Source organism: Lagenorhynchus albirostris, chromosome 9 (assembly GCF_949774975.1).
Source record: "Lagenorhynchus albirostris chromosome 9, mLagAlb1.1, whole genome shotgun sequence".
Taxonomy (NCBI): domain Eukaryota; kingdom Metazoa; phylum Chordata; class Mammalia; order Artiodactyla; family Delphinidae; genus Lagenorhynchus; species Lagenorhynchus albirostris.
In genome coordinates, this window is record NC_083103.1 from 10,990,917 (window position 1) to 11,014,081 (window position 23,165).

The 23,165-nt window shown below is 40.4% G+C and overlaps 1 protein-coding gene across 1 annotated transcript; it reads left to right on the forward strand.

Annotated features, from left to right (window-relative positions):
* Positions 1-21,137: 21,137 nt before the first annotated feature.
* On the forward strand, positions 21,138-22,442 carry LOC132526151 (olfactory receptor 5AN6-like). The gene is given in 2 exon segments (XM_060160034.1): positions 21,138-21,145; positions 21,461-22,442. Coding segments are annotated over 2 exon segments (990 nt in total).
* The last annotated feature ends 723 nt before the right edge of the window (positions 22,443-23,165 follow it).

Genomic DNA, 23,165 nt, shown 5'->3' on the forward strand with positions numbered 1-23,165 from the left:
AAAAGGGATAAGGTAGTGGTTATGATTCTGGGTAGGCTTCAGGACAAGCCGGGTTCTAATCCTGACTCTGCCACTTGCCAGTGGTGGGATATTGAAAAACTCATTTCTCTGTTCTGAGTCTCACTTTCTCTATTAGCAAAACAGGGATAACAGTGACTACGGAGTTGTTTGAGGATCAGTTAACAGAGTTGTTTGAGGATCGCATGAGACAATGTGTGAAAGGTTCTTGGGTCCTGAGATAGAATGTTTGCTTAATAAATTGGCACTGTGATTGCTATCAGCACTGAATTTTTTTTTTCTTTTTTCTTTTTTCCAGTACGCGGGCCTCTCACCATTGTGGCCTCTCCCGTTGTGGAGCAGAGGCTCCGGACGCGCAGGCTCAGCGGCCATGGCTCATGGGCTCAGCCGCTCCGCGGCACGCGGGATCTTCCCGGACCGGGGCACGAACCCGTGTGCCCTGCATCGGCAGGCGGACTCTCAACCACTGTGCCACCAGGGAAGCCCAGCACTGCATATTTTAATATCCTTAAATAATTATTTATGAAACTGAGCCTTTTTTGGAAACAATTCCTCCTCATGTGATAGGTTAAAATATGCTTTTCTTACAGAAAAAAGGAGTTCACTGATGGACCATATAGGATTATAAGAGGTGTACAGGGGTGAGGTTGCAGAATTTAATGATCTGGAGGTTGATGTGTCAACTGAAAGTCTGTTTTGAATGTTGCCATTAGGAGGGAAAACATTCATATTTAAGAATGAAATTTCCCATCCCCAGAAACAGGAAGTGAAGCTGGGCATATTGAAACAAGAGGAGAAGCTTATCCAGGGTTTTATTCTCACATATGGATGCCCTGAATGTTATTCTAGACCATTAAATGGAAGTTATCCTAAGGGTTTATGAAGCACTTTACATCGCTGAACTCTGCTCACAAAGAGGTGCTTCTTCCCTTGAGAGAGAAAGGAAATCTCCTTCATTCTTGCAGCAAACTCTGGGAGGTTCAGTTTGGTCTGAATCTGGACTCCCTATGATCTTGTGGTGTAGATATAATCAACACCAAGCCTATTTTACAGAGCTGAAGAGAGCTTGAGGGGCTCAGTGACTTTGTTGGATTTATACCTGCTGGGGCTGCATCTCTGTGAATAACACTAGCCTTCAAAGCCATGGTGAAGAGATAACAATGCAGTAAAATGAACAATCTAGCACGTGGAAGACAGGCAGAGACTGATGGGATCTGGTAGCACTGATTTATAACTCAACTCATCTTTTATGAAAGATCTTCAAGAAAGTGTTAAATTTTATAACTAACTATGCCTAATCTGAGTTTAACAGATGCAGTTGGGAATGCAAGAAAAAAAATGCAATAATGACAAGGAGAACCTTAGCCAAACTGGTTTTCTGTGATCTTGCCATCCTTCCTGAGTTCATGAGGCCTCCTCCCCTCACTGGGCAAGAGCCCAGTGCCCTCAAGGCTTGCTCTTCCAGGTCTGTCTATCATCTGGATGTACAAATGATTGACGGGACTGAATGAGTCCCTCTCCACGTAAGGTGAGAACTCAAAGGTGCCAAGACATTAAGATTCAGATGGCAACATTCAAGTCATCAGTCAGAAGAGAGATGAAAGGTTTCAGAGGTTAGAGGTCTCTGCATTGTTTGGAAAATCTGCTATGCAAAGTCTGCCCCAATTACAGCCCTTCCAAATTGCTTTCCAGACAACTTGTTAATAATTGGGGCCGTGTTCAAGGGCATAGAAGTTCCTTCAGAAATTTTATGTCTGCTTAATTCTATTCCTAGTTGCAAGGACTTAATATGGTTCCAGATGCCCATCAAAGGAGCAGTAAGGAGAATCAAGATTGGGGCTGAATTTGGGCAAAACAGGTAGAATTGAGAGGTACATGGGGAAAAAACTGAAAGCCAAATAACTCTTTCGTCATCTACATAGGCTCGTAGATCTAGGGTGCTCTATAAGGTAAGATTAATATGGACATGAATATGAAAAGTAAAAGATGAATGACTGCTCTTACCCCTCCCTCTTGCTGTGTCTGTCATTTAGCTTATACTTGTCTTGCGTTCTGCTTTGGAAGGAGCTAATCATGCTTCGGTACCTGCTTCCAGTACCCAAAGCGCTAGCAAGTTTGAAGAGCAAGTTTGAGGTTGGTTTGTTCACCAAAGATAAAAATATCCACTTGTTGCATAGAATGTGTGTTTGTGGGGAGAAAAGTAGAGGGAAAAGATGTATCGGGAGAAGAAGGAGAGGATGTAATCTTTAAGAATCTCTTCTGGTATCAACTAATGTCTGCATTTGAGGTCATTTTGGAAGTTTTAAAACCTGGGGTTGGGGGTGAATTAGAGAAAAAGGGCTTTTTCTCTCTCCTTGGAGATGTTTTATTACATTTGCCCTGGAGGGTCTTTTTTTTTTTTAAAGAGAAAGGAATGTATCACCCAAATTTCACAGATTTGTAGTTAATTGGTCTCTGGGGTGGAATGGAGAACACATATTCACATAAATGCTCTGAAGACAATGCTTATTAAGCTCTATCCCAGTGGCCAGGTCCTCTGATCCCCCAAGGCTAATCAAGATCTCTTCTGGTACTTGGTGATCAAACTCAGGATAGCAGCAGAACACAAAGGATAAGATAAACACTCTGTAGAAGAAAACACGATTGTATATCTATATCTATATCTATCTATCTATCTATATATCTTTTTAGAAAGTTACTTCTTGTTTATATCTACATAATATATACCCCCAGAAATAATTGTATTGTGTATACACGTTGCATATAAGTATGCAATGTGTATCTACACATGTATTCACATTTACTTTCTTCTACTCCTTCATAGAACCTCTTTGGCCTGAAATATGTTAGATGAATGGGAACTCAATCTTATCAAGCTCCTACCATGTGCTAAGCTATGCGCTAACTGTACTGGGTGCTTTATGTGTGTTAACTTACTAAATACTCCAAAATCCCCCTTGAAGAGGAGGAAACCGAAATTTGGAGAAGCTAAATAAGTTGCTCAAAATCTTATAGTTAGTTAGGGATTGGTTCAATATTTGAACCCATGACTATGTGACACCAAATCCTGCGTATGAATATATGGTATATGTTGTTGTTTTCTTTATTATATTTGTTGTGATGATTGTGATCAGTGGTCTTTTTTTAAAATAAATTTATTTATTTATTATTTATTTTTGGCTGCATTGGGTCTTCGTTGCTGCGCATGGGCTTTCTCTAGTTGCGGTGAGCAGGGTCTACCCTTTGTTGCAGAGCATGGGCTCCAAGCACGTGGGTTTCAGTAGTTGTGCCACAGGGGTTCAGTAGTTGTGGCTCGAGGGCCCTAGAGCACAGGCTCAGGAGTTGTGGCACACGGGCTTAGTTGCTCTGTGGCATGTGGGATCTTCCCAGACTAGGGATTGAACCCATGTCCCTTGCATTGGCAGGCAGATTCTTAACCACTGCGCAAACCAGGGAAGTCCCGTGATCAGTGGTCTTTGATGTTACTACCATGACTCACTGAAGACCCAGATGATGGTTGTCATTTTTTAGTAATAAAATATTTTTATTTTTTTAAATTAATTAATTTTTTAATTTTATTTTTTTGTATCTTTTAAAATATTTTTATTTTTTATTTAAAAATTTTTTTAACATCTTTATTCGAGTATAATTGCTTTACAGTGTTGTTAGTTTCTGCTGTATAACAGAGTGAATCAGCTATATGTATACATATATCTCCATATCTCCTCCCTCTTGTGTCTCCCTCCTATTCTCCCTACCCCACACCTCTAGGTAAAGTACAGAGCTGATCTCCCTGTGCTATGCAGCTGCTTCCTACTAGCTATCTATTTAACATTTGGTAGTGTATATATGTCAATGCTACTCTCTCACTTCGTCCTAGCTTACACTTTCCCCCCTCCCCCCCCCACCATGTCCTCAAGTCCATTCTCTACGTCTGTGTCTTTATTCATGTCCTGCCCCTAGGTTCATCAGAACCATTTCTTTTTAGATTCCATATATATGTGTTAGCATACAGTATTTGTTTTTCTCTTTCTGACTTACTTTATATGACAGACTCTAGGTCTATCCACCTCACTACAAATAACTCAATTAAAAAAATTGTTAATTTAATTAAAAATTTTAATTAAATTAACTTAAGTTGAACTTAAATTAAATTTAAATAAAAATAATTTTTAATACATTTTGTAATTTTTTAAAATTAAAAATATTTTTATCTTTCAAAGTTTTTTTTTTTTAACATCTTTATTGGGGTATAATTGCTTTACAATGGTGTGTTAGTTTCTGCTTTATAACAAAGTGAATCAGTTATACATATACATATGTTCCCATATCTAAAGTATTTTTAAATTAAGGCATGTACATAGCTTTTTTAGACATAATGCTATTGAACACTTATACACTACAGAATAGTGTAAACATAAATTTTATGTACACTGGGAAACCAAAAAATTCTTGAGACTCCCTTTACTGTGATTTCCACTTTATTGCAGTGGTCTGGAATCAAACCCACAATATCTCCGAGGTATTCCTGTATTTGCCCAGGATTTTCCCCAAATAAATCGACAATATCTTTCAAGCTTGGGAGGAATAATTTCTCTTCTAAAAGGTTATAGTTTGCACTTGTTCTCCTGGAGCATGCTGATTTTGAATCTAATAACAGGCTGGTAGCAATAAAGCCTGGTTTGGTGGGTCTTGACATAAATAGGCATCCTCTTGCAAGGCAATTGAGTCACATGAGGTTAAGAAATGCCACTGAGCAAGGATGGCTAGTCTCTTCAGACAGGTTAAGAGGGATTGTCTCATGGCTAGTGAAGCTCAGGGTAATTCGGGAGTTCAAGATTACCAGCTTCATTTGAGCCTACTAATAAGTCCCTGGTCCGAATCTCAGAGTCTTGTTCTTTTTCAAACATGTCATTACATTAACTCAAGAGGCTCTGCAACCCGCACAGTTAAACTGGGTCCTGATTTTAAGTCTTATCAACCCTGAATCTACAATAAATAAAATATTTATTTTAGTTAGAGAGGGTGTGGGGAAAATGGAACCCACCTACACCGTTGGTGGGAATGTAAATTGGTGCAGCCACTATGGGAAACAGTATGGAGGTTCCTTAAAAAATTAAAAATAGAACTACCATATGATCCAGCAATCCCACTCTTGGGCACATATCTGGAAAAGACAAGAACTCTAACTTGAAAAGATACACGCACCCCAATGTTCATAGCGGCATTAGTTATAATAACCAAGACATGGAAGCAACCTAAGAGCCCATTGACAGATGATTGGTTTAAGAAGATGTCACACACACACACACACACACACACACACACACACACACACACACACACACATGCTGGAATATTAATCAACCATAAAAAAGAATGAAATATTGCCATTTGCAGCAACATGAATGGACCTAGAGAATATCATACTAAGTGAAGTCAGTCAGACAGAGAAAGGCAAATATATGATATCACTTATATGTGGAATCTAAAAAATAATACACGTGAATAATACAAATGAATCTATATACAAAGCAGAAACAGACTCACAGATATAGAAAACAAACTTATGTTTACCAAAGGGGAAAGGGAGGAGGGAGGGGCAAATTAGGAGTATGTGATAAACAGATACAAACTACTGTACATAAAATAGTTAAGCAACAAGGATTTACTGTATAGTACAGGGAACTATATTCAATATCTTGTAATAATCTATAATGGGAAAGAATATGAATATATATATATATTAAAAAAAACTGAAAAAAAGAATTAAAATAGCCTGTATTGGGCTTCCCTGGTGGTGCAGTGGTTGGGAGTCCGCCTGCCGATGCAGGGGACGCGGGTTCGTGCCCAGGTCCGGGAGGATCCCGCATGCCGCGGAGCCGCTGGGCCCGTGGGCCATGGCCGCTGGGCCTGCGTGCCTGGATCCTGTGTTCCGCAATGGGAGAGGCCGCGGCGGTGAGAGGCCCGAGTATCGTAAAAAAAAAAAAAAAAAAAAAAGCCTGTATTGCTAGCTTTATATATATAGCTGGCTATATATATGTATATATATGCATAAAATAGAGGCACTCCAGTTGTCTGGGAAGTGAGCTGAGGGTTTAAAACCTCAAGCGTATCGATTTTTTGCTGTAAGCTCTCTAGTGGAATCAAAAACAAACAGGCCATCTAGTAGTCACAGTAGTCGTCATTACTAACATAATGATCAAGTGCAGCAGTTGCTTGGTTTTCCAAAGTTTGCCTTCAGTGAAAACTTCATCCGAAGCAATTATTATATAAGCAACATATGAGCAAAGTCCTTACCTTGTCTTCTGTTATGTGTGTTTCTAGCTTCATCAACTGGAATACTAAAGAATGCACTGCATAGATCAATTACAGTAAAGAATTTACTTCCGGTGGGAATGGATGTTGGTAACATATGAAGGTAGGAAAAACAGGGTGTTGAGAGATAACAACTTTGTTTATTGCTTGAAGGTTGTTTATTGCTTGAAGGTCCTGGACAAACCTCCACCCTTGGCCCTTAGGTTTTCTCACTGGTAAAATGAGGTTGTTACAGGGGCTAGAGCAAGAGATAATGAGGCCTTGAACCTTGTAATCTTCTATTATGGGCTTTATGCCTTGAAGGACTTCTTGACTTATGGGTATTGATTAATTCTGAGAAGACGTTTTGAAGGATCTATTTGAATCTTGATTGGGAGATGCACTGTGAATTTTGCCAACATCAGTTGGAGATTTTGCCCATAAGGAGAATGGTAGTTAATTCGATAAGGACAAATGATCAGTGTTTCCAGAATCAGCTCTAGTACTGTCACAGATGGAACAAATAAAAGATGTCAAAGTGTCATTTAATTTACCTGGTTGGTTAGTTTGATGACGACTGTCAAATTCTAGGATTATTTCCCCCTTTTGGGAGAAAGAAATTCAAGCATGGTACTTCTCTAAGAACTCTCAGCCTAATAAGTGGGTGGGGTGGAGGAACTAAGGAAAAGAGGGTGTGTATCTCTCAAAGGGCTTAAACAATAGGGGATAGGTTCAGAGACAGGAACCTCTTGAGGTTCGTTAGAGATCCCCACTATTTGAACCGTTTTAGGACTCCAAGGCAGGGGCTGTTTTATAATAGCAGGGTTGAGCACCAAGAATGTGGCTCTGGTGTCATTTAGGACTGGAAGAGATTCATCTCCAATCTGGAGAAACGTTTCTCCAAGCCAGTTAAGAGGGAGGGTTGGGAAGAGCCCCTGTAGTTCATTGGAGCCTCATCGTGGAGAATTGGGAGGATGCTGGAAAGATTTGTTAGAGAGCTGCAAGTACTTAGATTTATAACAATATTTTTTCCAATGTCCTGGCTCTTTGCAATAACAGAAACGAGGAGGGTTTGGCTTCATTTACTAGAGATGAAGGTTAAAAATTATGGTGGTCTTTCTCTTAGGTGACTCATCTAGTGTATGAGAGAGCTGGTTTGCCAGATTAACTAAATCTGGGGTGGACATAGTTTCTCATTCCATCCTGGTCCTTTTTACTGGAAGAGAAAGGTCCCAGTTCAGTCCATAAAAAAAAATAGAGTTAAAGCTACCCAAGTGGAATTAACATCTGAAGGAAGACCAGAATTTTCTTTAAAAATAATCTGAAGTTGATTGTAATAGTTTTGAACAGGCTTATCAGATTTTTGTGTGTAAACCTGAATTTCATTCCAATCAACAGGTTGTTATTTAAAATTTTTGCTGCAATTTTCATTATATCAATGGTTAAGGAATTTTCATTTTATGTGTTAATCAACACATAATTTCTTAATGGCTCATTTTGAGTTTAAGTCTTATCTAGTAATTCCAAAGAGTCTAATATACTCTAATATTTTCCAGAAGTATAATGTTACATTATTCATAAGTAATTAGTGTTCCTCATAATATTAATCTCATAATAATAAAAAATTGACAGTGACAGCAAAGGTAATTGTTTATCAAAAATCACTATGCCAAGATTTTCTGAAAATGAAAGTCTTTTTAAAACTATGTCCAAATTAGTTGGCATTTTAATTAAAACATATAGTTAGCTTGTATTTAATGAAAACATATAGTCAGCTGGGAACAATAATAATATACATTACCATGCATTTCTAATAAACTGGTATCAGAATATTACAGTTGGAGGTATTTCTTCAGAGACAAATGGGAATTTAAAAATCAAAACGATAATCTGTCCTATTTGAATAGTTCTTACATAATGGTTTTCATATGGGTTGTATATCATATGATCCTCCCACAAATATACAATGTTGACATATTTAGGTGCATCTCACAGATGAATGAAGGGCTTATGTGAGATCAGTTGAGGGTCACAAGACCACACAGATGAAAATAGGCAGGATTCAATCCTATGCCATGTGATAACATTATCACTTTTTTTTTTTTTTGAAACTATGATGCCCACTCTTTGAGACTGTTCTTTCATTATGTCTTGATGCCTCTTTTTAAGAATTAAACAGTATGGGCTTCCCTGGTGGCGCAGTGGTTGAGAGTCTGCCTGCTGATGCAGGGGGACGTGGTTTCGTGCCCCGGTCCGGGAAGATCCCACATGCCGCGGAGCGGCTGAGCCCGTGAGCCATGGCCGCTGAGCCTGCGCGTCTGGAGCCTGTGCTCCTCAACGGGAGAGGCCACAACAGTGAGAGGCCCGCGTACCGCAAAAAACAAAACAAAACAAAACAAAACGAAAAAGACAACTCACCCTACAAATTAGGCATACTTCTACCAGGTGGTAGCAACATTCCATAGTGGGGCTAAATAGGCATCTCTGAACATAATGGTTTGTTAATAGTTATCTCAGTTGTAACCATGCTGTTTGGGTTCTTTTTTTCTCGGTACGCGGGCCTCTCACTGCTGTGTCCTCTCCCGTTGCGGAGCACAGGCTCCGGACGCGCAGGCTCAGCGGCCATGGCTCACGGGCCCAGCCGCTCTGCGGCATTTGGGATCCTCGCGGACCGGGGCACGAACCCGTGTCCCCTGCATCGGCAGGCCGACTTTCAACCACTGCGCCACCAGGGAAGCCCGAGAAGATAGGCTTTTTTGCAGTTTACCCAACTACCCAGGAGAAAGTAATGCTCACTCATTAATAATAATTAAATCTAGTGCTTAAGATGGGGATTGGCACAAGACGAATAAAGCAAAAATGATCTGGGGTTTACAGTAAGCCAAGTGTTAAATAAAACTTTGCAAAGAAGTTTATTCATTAAGAAGCATATACACAGATCAGATATACATCAAACAGAATATTTTTGTCACTAAAAGAATCAGATATTTTATAGCTCTTTGAAACAGGACGAGGTACATCTGTCTCCAGGGGGCGGCTAGCTAGCTGGAGATAAATTCACTTTAGTAACATTACCACAACTCAGGGTGTGGTGCTCATTTTGCAACGTCTGAAAATCTTTTCCAGATGGCCTGAAGTTAACCACGCTCAGAATAGCTGGCTGCATACGCCCGTGTGCCATTTTTAGTTTTCAGTGAAGAACAAAGCCCCCAAGTTTGTTCTTGTGCCAGTGGTACCATTTCTCCTCTAGCTGAAGAAACCACGTGGAAAGGCAAATTACAATTGAAAGTCTGTGTGTAGAGACAGGAATCAAAGCAAAGTGGATAACGTATATCAACGTCTGATGTGCCCGGCTACTGCATCCAGATAGGCTGAGGCCCTGGGCCAGGGAGCTACCAATTTTTCTCCCCAAGCATTCATTTTTCTGTCTTCTAAGTGACCGTCTTCCCTTTTAATCAATATATTATTTACAGATTGACTAATTGACAGCTTTTCCTTCTTTTGATCTAAGAAATATTTTGCCTCTAAAATGCCTGGTTTACACATTTTAATTATCTGTTGTGATCTTGTTTTGTGGCTTGTTTTTTAGCATTTCCAGAAACCTGAGTAGTGTCCATATCTACCTTCTACATTTCCCTAATTCTTTGGTAGGTATATATGATTACCCCCACTCCCCCATACACACACTCATTCACAAATTAGTAACTGATGCATTAAATGAGCTCTGATGAGATTTTCAACTTTTTTCTAAAGATTACTAGTCTCATGTTTCTGACCTTAAACCTCGGCAAACCTAGAGTTTGCTTGTTTTGCGCTGATCCACACGAATAAGGAAACATTTGCATTTCACTTCCCTGTGTCCAGAAAACGGATCTGGATTTCCCTGACCTACAACGGAGCAGGGAGAGTCTGAGGTCTTGCCTGCAAGGAGATAAAACATGTATCCCAGAATTCTCCCATCATCTTGATCTACCACTATTATCAACCAGGGTTCTTGGCCTCCTTAATTAATAGAAATTGGTCAGAGGCCAGACAAGAGATTCAGGAAAGGCTTTGTTGGGGCCCCTGCTGCAGCACAGGGGAGTGAGAACAAGCAAGAGATTCCCTTGCTTGCCAGCTCCCTGAGGGGGGGGCATGGGGGCACGGCGAGCTTGTTCCTTATATGGGTGAAGGTAGGGGTGTGTCCAGGGGTTGGGCTGGAGCGGGGTCGCTTAGGTGGTTTGCCCACCCCTTAGGTGGAGTGTTGTGTGCAGGGGGCATGCACAGTACCCTACTTTTGCTCTGGGCTCTTCAAAAGTGGCAGTTGGGTTTTTTGTCTCTTTGTATGTTTTGTCCAGAATTTGCCCTAACTGTGCATGCATGCAGTTACTTTTAGTCCCATACAGTTTCTTTGTATTTTGTGGCCCAAGGAAAGGTGTGTCCCCATGCAAGCGTTGCAGCACTGCCGCAAAGGGTCCCAGGTCCCAGCCTGTCTCAAGACTACTTTCTCTGAATTTTTGGTGCATCTCCTTGTCTGTAACATCTCCTAAATAACTGGGGAAGAAAAACCAACTGTTTAGTTTTGTTTTTTTGGTTTTGTTTTTGTGGTACGCGGGCCTCTCACCTCTGTGGTCTTTCCCGTTGCGGAGCACAGGCTCCGGACGCGCAGGCTCAGCGGCCATGGCTCACGGACCCAGCCACTCCGCAGCATGCGGTATCTTCCCGGACCGGGGCATGAACCCATGCCCCCCGTATCGGCAGGCGGACTCTCAACCACTGCACCACCAGGGAAGCCCCCAACTGTTTATTTTTGACTTTTGCTGGTTTTATTCCATCCTCACTCTTCATGCTTCCCTATCCCTTTCTAATGATGGCCCGAATCTCCTATGTGCAATACCACATATGGATCTGGCCAGGGACGAGATTCCCTTCATTCCTACAAGTAGAGAAATAGCCATGGCGGGCTCTTGCAGTCATGGCTTGGAACTGTTATAAACTGGGTGTGGCAGCATCTCCCATCAGTGTTGCCAGACTAGATGGCTGGCACCATCTGGTTGGAAGACAGAAAAACCACACACTTTGGTGGGACCACACTCTAGAAATAAACAGGCATCTGGGATCCAGGGAGACCTCACGGAAGAACAGAGGTTTCATCTCTCTCCAAGTTCTTCTGAAATAGAATCACGATGTCTGATTGGACTTATATATCAACATAAGTAGAAAAACTGGCATGTGTAAAGTTTCACATTGATATTGTATGGTATATTCTTTATTCTAATAAAACCTCTTTTTTATGCAAAGGAAGGCTGGGTTGTTTTCATCTTACGGAATCCTTAAGGAGCAAAATTGATCCACATGGACCAGAGGGAGGAGATCCTTATATCAGATACACAATAAAACCCATAGTCCATTTTCTAACAACTATAAGCTAAGGAAGCAGCATAGCAGGGATCGTTTCACCTTTCAACTTGATCCCCAGTCTAGAAAACAACCTCTCTGGGGTTGAGAAGCAGCTGGGAGGTGTCCTTGAGCCTAATCAAGAAGAGGTGGGTTCTGGGAAGTCCTGCATCTCAGCACTCCTACCAGTCCAATCTTTCCTTTACTTATTTCATGTATCCTGTGACATACACTATTTATAATTTGCTGTTATCATCTGTGCTGTCTGGATGACACTTTTTTTTTTTTTTCTTGCAGTTCCTCTTTTTACCCAAAGGCAAAGCAAGTATTCCTTCTCTGTTTCACACTTTTGGTGTCTGTGGCTTCCAGATCTCTGAAGGTTCTGGAATTGTTTTTCATCATATGTGCTATTCCTGGTAGTTTTTCAACAGAAGGTCATATGTGAGATTTTCCTGCTTTGGCCAGTTAAACACCTTTGAGGAAAACTCTAGCCTTCTTTATTCATTTGATTTAATTTTGTTTAACAATTACAATTAGGTGTAACTCACTGTGAAGGGGAAAATATTTGTTAGTTTGAAGTTAGTTTCTGTCCTCAGCCATCATTGCTTGAGTGGGATTGGTTCCAACTCTGGGTTTCAGGGTTGAACCCCGACGGGCTTAGGACAATTAGAAAATATCTGAAATGCAAATCAAAACCACAATGAGGTATCATCTCACACCTGTCAGAATGGGTATCATCAAAAAGTCTACAAATAATAAATGCTGGAGAGGATGTAGAGAAAAAGGAACCCTCCTACACTGCTGGTGGGAATGTAAATTGGCGTAGCCACTAAGGAGAACAGTATGGAGGTTCCTTAAAAAACTAAAAATAGAGCTACCATATGATCCAGCAATCCCACTACTGGGCATATATCTGGAAAACACACAGAAACTCTAATTCAAAAATATACATGAGGGCTTCCCTGGTGGCGCAGTGGTTGAGGGTCTGCCTGCTGATGCAGGGGACGCGGGTTCGTGCCCCGGTCCGGGAAGATCCCACATGCCGCGGAGCAGCTGAGCCCGTGAGCCATGGCCGCTGAGCCTGTGCGTCCGGAGCCTGTGCTCCACAACAGGAGAGGCCACAACAGTGAGAGGCCTGCGTACAGCAAAAAAAAAAGATACATGAACCCTAATGTTCATAGCAGCACAATTTACAATAGCCAAGACATGGAAGCAACCCAAGTGCCCATCGACAGAAGATTGGTTTGAGAAGATGGGTTATTACTCAGTCATAAAAAAACAATGAAATATTGCCATTTGCAGCAACATCCGTCGACCTAGAGAATATACTAAGTGAAGTAAGTCAGACAGAGAAAGACAAATATTATATGATATCACTTATATGTGGAATCTAAAAATAATGCAAATGAATGTATATACAAAACAAAAATAGACACACAGATGCAGAAAACAAACTTATAGTTACCAAAGGGGGAAAGGGAAGAGGGATAAATTAGGAGTATGGGATTAACAGATACAAACTACTGTACGTAAAATACATAAGCTTCAAGGGTTTACTGTATAACACAGGGAACTATATTCAATATCTGTAATAACCGATAATGGAAAATGATCTGAAAAAATATATAACTGAATCACTTTGCTGTACACCTAAAACTAACACAATATTGTAAATCAACTATACTTCATCTAAAAAAAAGAAAATATCTGATAGCCATTGCAGCTAGCTTAGTGTCGAAGTGAGGGGTATAGCCCAGTCAAAACCAGGAAGATGCAAGGAGATGTTTGCTGGGCCTTTTGGGAGAGAAATGTTTTTCTCTTCTGTGGAAGCTACAAGAAGAGATGCTCTCTTCTTTTGGATGATGTGAAGTGACTCTGTGAGGTCTAGAACTTGTACAATTTTGTTACCACGGGATGGAATATTTCTGCATAAGGCAAATGAAACAAAAACGAAGAGACTGGAGGTTTATGATACTGTTTGAGCCACTGGATCACAATTTCTCTCACTACTTGTTTTTTTTTAAGCTTTCAAATTGCACATCTTTTATGGAATAGATCAATTATAAAGGTTATTTTTTAATTGCCAAAAGGTACATGAATGAAGTTAAAATGAAGAGAGAAACGCACTGGTAATTCCTGTTAAAGAGTAAAACCTACACGGAAATTATATAAAACAGATTGATACTGATCTACTAACTGACATATTAAATTGGATGTAGAGTATTTAAACTAAGCAAACAGGTGGCAGAAAGCTCAAAGAAACTAAGAGGGCTAGCAGAATGGTACATAAATAACCAGCAAGCCAAATATACAGGAGACAGAGAAAAGAAAACAAAATAGTATATATCTGTGACTCTAATATCAATGAAATGAACTGCATTTTAAAAATGAAGCTTTAGTCATTTCAAGAGTCCAAAATATGTACCCAGTACTATCCCTCAAAGAAAGATCTGCATTTAATTACTTGTTAAATTCTTCACCAACTTCCACTTCTACAGTCCAACATATTATGACTACTTCAGTTTTATGAGCTAATAGATTCACTTGATTGTTTTGATCAGTTCTTTTTTTTCTGTCATTAAAAATGAAAGATTCCTGACCCTGGAAGTAATTTTGTAATATAGACCAAGAATCAAAAAAATATGATTCTTTTTGCGAAAGTCAACCCTATTCTTAATATATTAATTACTTACTGCTGTGCAAGCAATTGTTACAAAACTTTGTGCCTTGAAACAAAAAGAGATGTTTATTATCTCATCCAGTTTCTGTGGATCAGGAATCCAGGGGCAACTTGGCTGTGTGGTTCCGGCTCGGGGTCTCTCATGAGGCTGCATTCAGTGGTTGGTCAAGGCGTAGGCTTCTGAAGCTAGATCGAGGCTGGAGGATCCACTTCCAAATAGATCTCTCACATAGCTCGCAAGCTGGTGCCGACTGATGGCAGAGAACAATATTCTCGGTTGCATGGGTTAGCCCTGTTTTATATAGGAAGGGTCTACGTAAGTTCAAGGATCATTGGGGACCATTTTGAAGGCTGCCTGTCCCACTCATTAGAAATGTTTCAGAGTAACTATATTCGAAACATTCATTGAAAATTTGGAAACAATTTATATGCTATGTGAAGAAAATGGTTAAATACGTTAAGGTAAAGTCAGGGGTCTATTACAATGCACATGGAGGAAAATAATATTTGTAATGAACTCATGAGGTTTTGATAATCAATCCACAAATTTAGGGACTCAAGAAATAATTTTTATTATTTTTCCATAACATTATTTTTCCTTTGCCCTCCCCTTACTTCTCTACTGGGAAAAAAATTGGTTAATTCAAGGGTCCTTCGCTCTTCTCCCTACATTTGTGTCTAAGTTCTAGAGGGCTTAAATGATGCCAGGACAACGGGGGCTCAGGTCCTTGACCTCTCTCCATAGCAGCATCTCCTGAAATATCTATTGCCTCATCAGATTCCTGGCTGTCAAATCACACATGGAATTCTGCCGCTGAATGCCATTTATCCCCATCATCAAGACATGTTAGGTTTGATGACTATTCGTAGCTACTCTTGGTTCAATGGGAACTGTTGAGGAGACTCTGTGGAACCCAAGCCGTCACTTCCCAGTGGACCTGAAGCACTATGATTACATTCTCTTAAGTTTCTGCCTGCTGACCCAGCCTCTATCCATCTTTTGGTTAGGGTCTCTCTGTTCTTGGTGTCTCTAAACTTATTTGATAGCTGTGCTATGGCCCTTGGGCTGTGTCTGTAAGCCATCCTGAAGACTCACTATGTTTTTGACCTCATCACGTCTGCTTCAAACTCCTTTTGCTGTCACATGTCTTCTCTGAGGCTCAAAAACCTAACAACGTATCTGCTTGAAATAAGGGAATGGTTAGATATGTGGGGAAGAATATATTAGGTAAAACTTTGAAAATATTTCAAAACTATTGTCTTTAAGCTGTCACATACAGCTAAGTGCAAAATTTAAAAAGAGGGTTGGATGGGAATAAACCAAGAGATTAAAGACATGTTAGAAGCATGAGCAGACCTTATTTCTAATACATCACAACTAATATATTAGAAATAGGCTGGCCTCTTCTATCCCCTCTAAGACGTCCTTCCCATGTAGTGTCTGGGGAGAGAAAAGCCAGACCTTGAGGATCAAAGGACAATGGCTTAGTCTACCTTAGTGTCTTGGCTACAAAACAAAAATTACTTCTCTTCTTGTACATTTTGAGAGAGAAGACAGCAAAGTGGGGTGAAGGGAGGTGGAAGGACTCCTCGGTGTGTGTTTTGGGGAGATCAGTTTATTAACTTTTCGAAGTTTCCTACACACTTCGCCCAGTTCTCCCTGTTTTTTCCTCCTTGTCTCTCTACCCTTGTCTCTACCCTTGCCTCTACCCTCTCATTCTCCCTTTCCTTCTCTTTCACGCCTTTAAACCAAACAGTTGGAGCCATGGGAGAGAAGAGAACTATTTATGTTTCTTATTCCCGATTCCAAATCTCTGCAAGGTCCTTCTGAACATGATCCGTCTATGCAGTGCCATCCTAAAATAAAAAACAGAAACCAAAAACGCATTCAAGATAGGATGGTAGAGAGTTGAGACTCACTCTGCTGTAAAGAATCAGACACAGGGAGTCGGGAAAAAGTCTGGAGCCGCCAAAGAGGCAAGAGACTTTTTCTTCCCTCTTTGTTATCTGGTGCGCGAGGAGAGGGGATTGAGAGCGCTGCTTAAAGGAGCTCCAGAGACGGGCGCGAGCCACGGCTAACAGCGCGGACCCCAGAGACGGGCATGAGACGCTAAGGCTGCTGCTGCCGCCACCAAGAAGCCTGTGTGCGAGCACAGGTCACTCTCCACACCCCCCTTCCGGGGAGCCTGTGCAGCCCGCCACCGCCAGGGTCCCGGGATCCAGGGACAACTTCCCCGGGAGAACGCACGGCGCGACTCAGGCTGGTGCAACATCACGCCAGCCTCTGCCGCCTCAGGCTCTTCCCGCACTCAGTGCCCCTCCCTCCCCCCCGGCCTGAGTGAACCAGAGCCCCCGAATCAGCGGCCCCTTTAACCCCATCCTGTCTGAGCGAAGAACAGATGCCCTCTGGCGACCTACACGCAGAGGCGGGGCCAAATCCAAAGCTGAACCCCGGGAGCTGTGCGAACAAAGAAGAGAAAGGGAAATCTCTCCCAGCAGCCTCAGAAGCAGCGGATTAAATCTCCACAATCAACCTGATGTACCCTGCGTCTGTGGAATACACGAATAGACAACGAATCCTCCCAAATTGAGGAGGTGGACTTTGGGAGCAAGATTTATGATTTTTTCCCCTTTTCCTCTTTTTGTGAGTGTGTATGTGTATGCTTCTGTGTGAGATTTTGTCTGTATAGCTTTGCTTTCACCATTTGTCCTAGGGTTCTATCCGTCCGTTTTTTGTTCTTTTTACTTAAAAAAATTTTTTTTCTTAATAATTATTTTAGTAATTTTATTTTACCTTACTTTATTTTATTTTCTTCTTTCTTTCTTTCTTTCTTTCCCTTTCTTTCTTTCTTTCTTTCTTTCTTTCTTTCTTTCTTTCTTTCTTTCTTTCTTTCTCTCTCTCTCTCTCTCTCTCTCTCTCTCTCTCTCTCTCTCTCTCTCTCTCTCTCTCTCTCTCTCTCTCTCTCTCTCTTCTTTTTCTCCCTTTTATTCTGAGCTGTGTGGATGAAAGGCTCTTGGTGCTGCAGCCAGGAGTCAGTGCTGTGCCTCTGAGGTGGGAGAGCCAACTTCAGGACACTGGTCACCAAGAGACCTCCCAGCTCCACGTAATATCAAATGGTGAAAATCTCCCGGAGATCTCCATCTCAACACCAACACCCGGCTTCACTCAACGACCAGCAAGCTACAGTGCTGGACACCCTATGCCAAACAACTAGCAAGACAGGAACACAACCCCACCCATTAGCAGAGAGGCTGCTTAAAATCATAATAAGGCAACAGACACCCCAAAACATACCACCAGAAGTGGACCTGCCCACCAGAAAGACAAGATCCAGCCTCATCCACCAGAACACAGGCACTAGTCCCCTCCACCAGGAAGCCTACACAACCCACTGAACCAACTTTAGCCACTGGGGACAGACACCAAAAACAATGGGAACTACGAACCTGCAGCCTGCAAAAAGGAGACCCCAAACACAGTAAGATAAGCAAAATGAGAAGACAGAAAAACACACAGCAGATGAAGGAGCAAGGTAAAAACCCACCAGACCTAACAAATGAAGAGGAAATAGGCAGTCTACCTGAAAAAGAATTCAGAATAATGATAGTAAAGATGATCCACAATCTTGGAAATAGAATAGACAAAATGCAAGAAACATTTAACAAGGAACTAGAATAACTAAAGATGAAACAAGCAATGATGAACAACACAATAAATGAAATTAAAAATACTCTAGAAGGGATCAATAGCAGAATAACTGAGGCACAAGAACAGATAAGTAACTTGGAAGATAAAATAGTGGAAATAACTATTGCAGAGCAGAATAAAGAAAAAAGAATGAAAAGAACTGAGGACAGTCTCAGGGACCTCTGGGACAACATTAAACACATCAACATTCGAATTATAGGGGTTCCAGAAGAAGAAGAGGAAAAGAAAGGGACTGAGAAAATATTTGAAGAGATTATAGTTGAAAACTTCCCTAATATGGGAAAGGAAATGGTTAATCAAGTCCAGGAAGCACAGAGAGTCCCATACAGGATAAATCCAAGGAGAAACACGCCAAGACACATATTAATCAAACTGTCAAAAATTAAATACAAAGAAAACGTATTAAAAGCAGCAAGGGAAAAACAACAAGTAACAAACAAGGGAATCCCCATAAGGTTAACATCTGATCTTTCAGCAGAAACTCTGCAAGCCAGAAGGGACTGGCAGGACATATTTAAAGTGATGAAGGAGAAGAACCTACAACTAAGATTACTCTACCCAGCAAGGATCTCATTCAGATTAGATGGAGAAATTAAAACCTTTACAGACAAGCAAAAGCTGAGAGAGTTCAGCACCGCCAAACCAGCTTTACAACAAATGCTAAAGGATCTTCTCTAAGCAAGAAACACAAGAGAAGGAAAAGACCTATAATAACAAACCCAAAACAATTAAGAAAATGGGAATAGGAACATACATATCAATAATTACCTTAAAACTAAATGGATTAAATGCTCCCACCAAAAGACACAGACTGGCTGAATGGATACAAAAACAAGACCCATATATATGCTGTCTACAAGAGACCCACTTCAGACCTAGAGACACATACAGACTGAAAGTGAGGGGATGGAAAAAGATATTCCATGCAAATGGAAACCAAAAGAAAGCTGGAGTAGCAATTCTCATATCAGACAAAATAGACTTTAAAGTAAAGATTATTAGAAGAGATAAAGAAGGACACTATATAATGGTCAAGGGATCGATCCAAGAAGATATAACAATTGTAAATATTTATGCACCCAACATAGGAGCACCTCAATACATAAGGCAAATACTAACAGCCATAAAAGGGGAAATCGACAGTAACACATTCATAGTAGGGGACTTTAACACCCCACTTTCACCAATGGACAGATCATCCAAAATGAAAATAAATAAGGAAACACAAGCTTTAAATGATACATTAAACAAGATGGACTTAATTGATATTTATAAGATATTCCATCCAAACACAACAGAATACACATTTTTTTCAAGTGCTCATGGAACATTCTCTAGGATAGATCATATCTTGGGTCACAAATCAAGACTTGAAGAAATTGAAATCGTATCAAGTATCTTTTCTGACCACAACTCTATGAGACTAGATATCAATTACAGGAAAATATCTGTAAAAAATACAAACACATGGAGGCTAAACAATACACTACTTAATAACGAAGTGATCACTGAAGAAATCAAAGAGGAAATCAAAAAATACCTAGAAACAAATGACAATGGAGACACAATGACCCAAAACCTATGGAATGCAGCAAAAGCAGTTCTAAGACGGAAGTTCATAGCAATACAATCCTACCTTAAGAAACAGGAAACATCTCGAATAAATAACCTAACCTTGCACCTAAAGCAGTTAGAGAGAGAAGAACAAAAAACCCCCAAAGTTAGCAGAAGGAAAGAAATCATAAATATCAAATCAGAAATAAGTGAAAAAGAAATGAAGGAAACGATACCAAAGATCAATAAAACTAAAAGTTGGTTCTTTGAGAAGATAAACAAAATTGATAAACCACTAGCCAGATTCATCAAGAAAAAAAGGGAGAAGATTCAAATCAATAGAATTAGAAATGAAAAAGGAGAAGTAACAACTGACACTGCAGAAATACAAAAGATCATGAGAGATTACTACAAGCAACTCTATGCCAATAAAACGGACAACCTGGAAGAAATGGACAAATTCTTAGAAATGCACAAACTGCCAAGACTGAATCAGGAAGAAATAGAAAATATGAACAGACCAATCACAAGCACTGAAATTGAAACTGTGATTAAAAATCTTCCAACAAACAAAAGCCCAGGACCAGATGGCTTCACAGGCAAATTCCATCAAACATTTAGAGAAGAGCTAACACCTATCCTTCTCAAACTCTTCCAAAATATAGCAGAGGGAGGAACACTCCCAAACTCATTCTACGAGGCCACCATCACCCTGATACCAAAACCAGACAAGGATATCACAAAGAAAGAAAACTACAGGCCAATATCACTGGTGACCATAGATGCAAAAATCCTCAGCAAAATACTAGCAAACAGAATCCAACAGCACATTAAAAGGATCATACACCATGATCAAGTGGGGTTTATTCCAGGAATGCAAGGATTCTTCAATATACGCAAATCAATCAATGTGATATACCATATTAACCAAATGAAGGAGAAAAACCATATGGTCATCTCAATAGATGCAGAGAAAGCTTTTGACAAAATTCAACACCTATTTATGATAAAAACCCTCCAGAAAGTAGGCATAGAGGAACTTTCCTCAACATAATAAAGGCCATATATGACAAGTCCAAAGAATGGACTTGAGGATATGGGGAGGAGGAAGTGTAAGCTGTGACAAAGCGAGAGAGAGGCATGGACATATATACACTACCAAATGTAAAATAGATAGCTAGTGGGCAGCAGCTGCATAGCACAGGGAGATCAGGTAGGTTGTTTGTGACCACCTAGAGGGGTGGGATAGGGAGGGTGGGAGGGAGGGAGATGCAAGAGGGAAGAGATATGGGAACATATGTATATGTGTAATTGATTCACTTTGTTATAAAGCAGAAACTAACACACCATTGCAAAGCAATCATACTCCAATGAAGATGTTTTTTATATATATATATATGTAAATCAATAAAGTACAAATAAAAAATAATGAAAAAGTATTTTTTTTAATGTGTAAGATTGTCAAAGAGTAAAGCTAAATAATTATGGGCAGTGTTGAATGGGATGGTAAGGTATCTTGTCATAAAATCTTGAACTTGTGTAAACTAGTACCAATTTTTAGACAGCAGTTTGGTAACATCTGTGTGTTTATGTGTGCGCATATGTGTGTGTGCAGAAAAATTTGCCACAAACTATCACGTATAACTGAGAAACGGGATTCCCAATGTTTTTTAAAATAATTTTTATAATTTCTTACATTGTTTAAAAAAGTTATCTTGACTATGGATAATTTTTGTCTAAAAACCTGAGACTATATCCAAAACAAGTATGCTTCATAATATTAAAAATAGACAATCATTAACCCAAACTTCTTCTGCAGTTTGAAGAGACTTCAAGACAAGGGCTGGAAGAAGGAACAATACAACCAGCACCAAATTTATCCTCTTGGGATTCTCAGATTCTCCCAAGCTCAAGATTGGTCTCTTTTCAGTGTTCTTGGGGACTTACCTCTTGACAGTGGCCTGGAACCTGGATTTCATTATCCTGATTAGGATGGACTCCTCCATACATACACCCATGTACTTCTTCCTCAGCAACTTATCTTTATCCTTCTTAGATTTCTGCTATGTTACTTCTACAACACCCAAAATGCTCTCAGACTTCTTCCGGAAGCCTGAATTCATCTCCTTTATGGGATGCACCATGCAATACTTCTTTTTCGCTAGCCTGGGTCTGACGGAATGCTGTCTCCTGGCAGCGAAGGCTTATGATGGCTATGTTGCTGTTTGTAATCCTCTGCTCTACACAGATATCACGTCCCCCACCCTCTGTGTGCAGGTGGTGGTTGGAGCGTATATAGTTGGATTCTCTGGCTCATTGATCCAACTGTGCGCTTTACTTCAGCTCCATTTCTGTGGACCAAATGGTATCAATCACTTCTGTGACCTGCCTCAATTATTAGTCCTCTCCTGCTCTGAAACCTTTCTCCTACAAGTGATAAAGTTTCTGATAGGAGTGATTTTTGGTGTGGCATCTGTCTTAATCATCGTGATATCTTATGGTTATATCCCTGCCACCATCCTGAAGATCAGCTCAGTTGAAGGCAGGGCCAAGGGCTTCAACACCTGTGCTTCTCACCTGGCAGCAGTGACGTTTTTCTTTGGATCAGGACTCTTTGTCCGTATGCACCCCAGCACTGATCATTCTCTGGTCTATGACAAGATGGCATCAGTCTTCTATACAGTGGTGATCCCCATGTTGAATCCTTTGACTTACAGTCTAAGGAACAAGGAAATCAAAGATACCCTTAAGTGGTGTAAGAAGAAGAGAATGTTTTCCCATTGTCACAGTTAATTAAAGGTCTGGTAGATTAGTGACCCTGTTGACTGGAAGTTTCTAGACTATGTAAGAGAAATGCATTTAACGTTATTCCTGGTGCTCTGGCAGGATTTCAAGTGAGTCAACACATCTAAATCCAGCACTGGCTCAGTGCCAGGCAAATCCTGTGGCTTCTTTGAGTCTTGACAGTTGACCCTCCTCTCTTACGCCAGCAATGACTTCACAAATTAATATATTAATTTTTATGTCAATATAACCTTCAGTTTCTCAGTGTTTGACCCTTACATACCCTTTCAGAATTTCAGACTCCAGGCAGGAGAGAATGGGACTAAACACAGGTCAGTAAATGATCTTTCTCATACACATCACAAGTAGAACAACAACCACTTTGTTATAGACTTCAAACTCTCTGGGTGCCTAGGTAAATTCCAGTTGATGAAAATGGGGATGTGGAGAGAAGCATAACTTTAGACTTTGACATAACTTCCTCACCATGGAAAATACCACACGGAGTTTCGTCTAGAGTTTGTTTTCTGAGTTTCTATTTTTAGAACCTAACACCAATAGGAGAATGAACGAGGGATTTCTATGATACTATCCTGACCTGGGAGAGCTAAAGTACAAAGAAAAGAAGTGATCATTTGAATTCTGAAATATATTGAAAAGATTACATTTCTGTTATTATGGCAGATTGAATAGCATAGATGCACCTACCACTGCAAAACTACTAAAGATGCTGGACAAAATACTTTT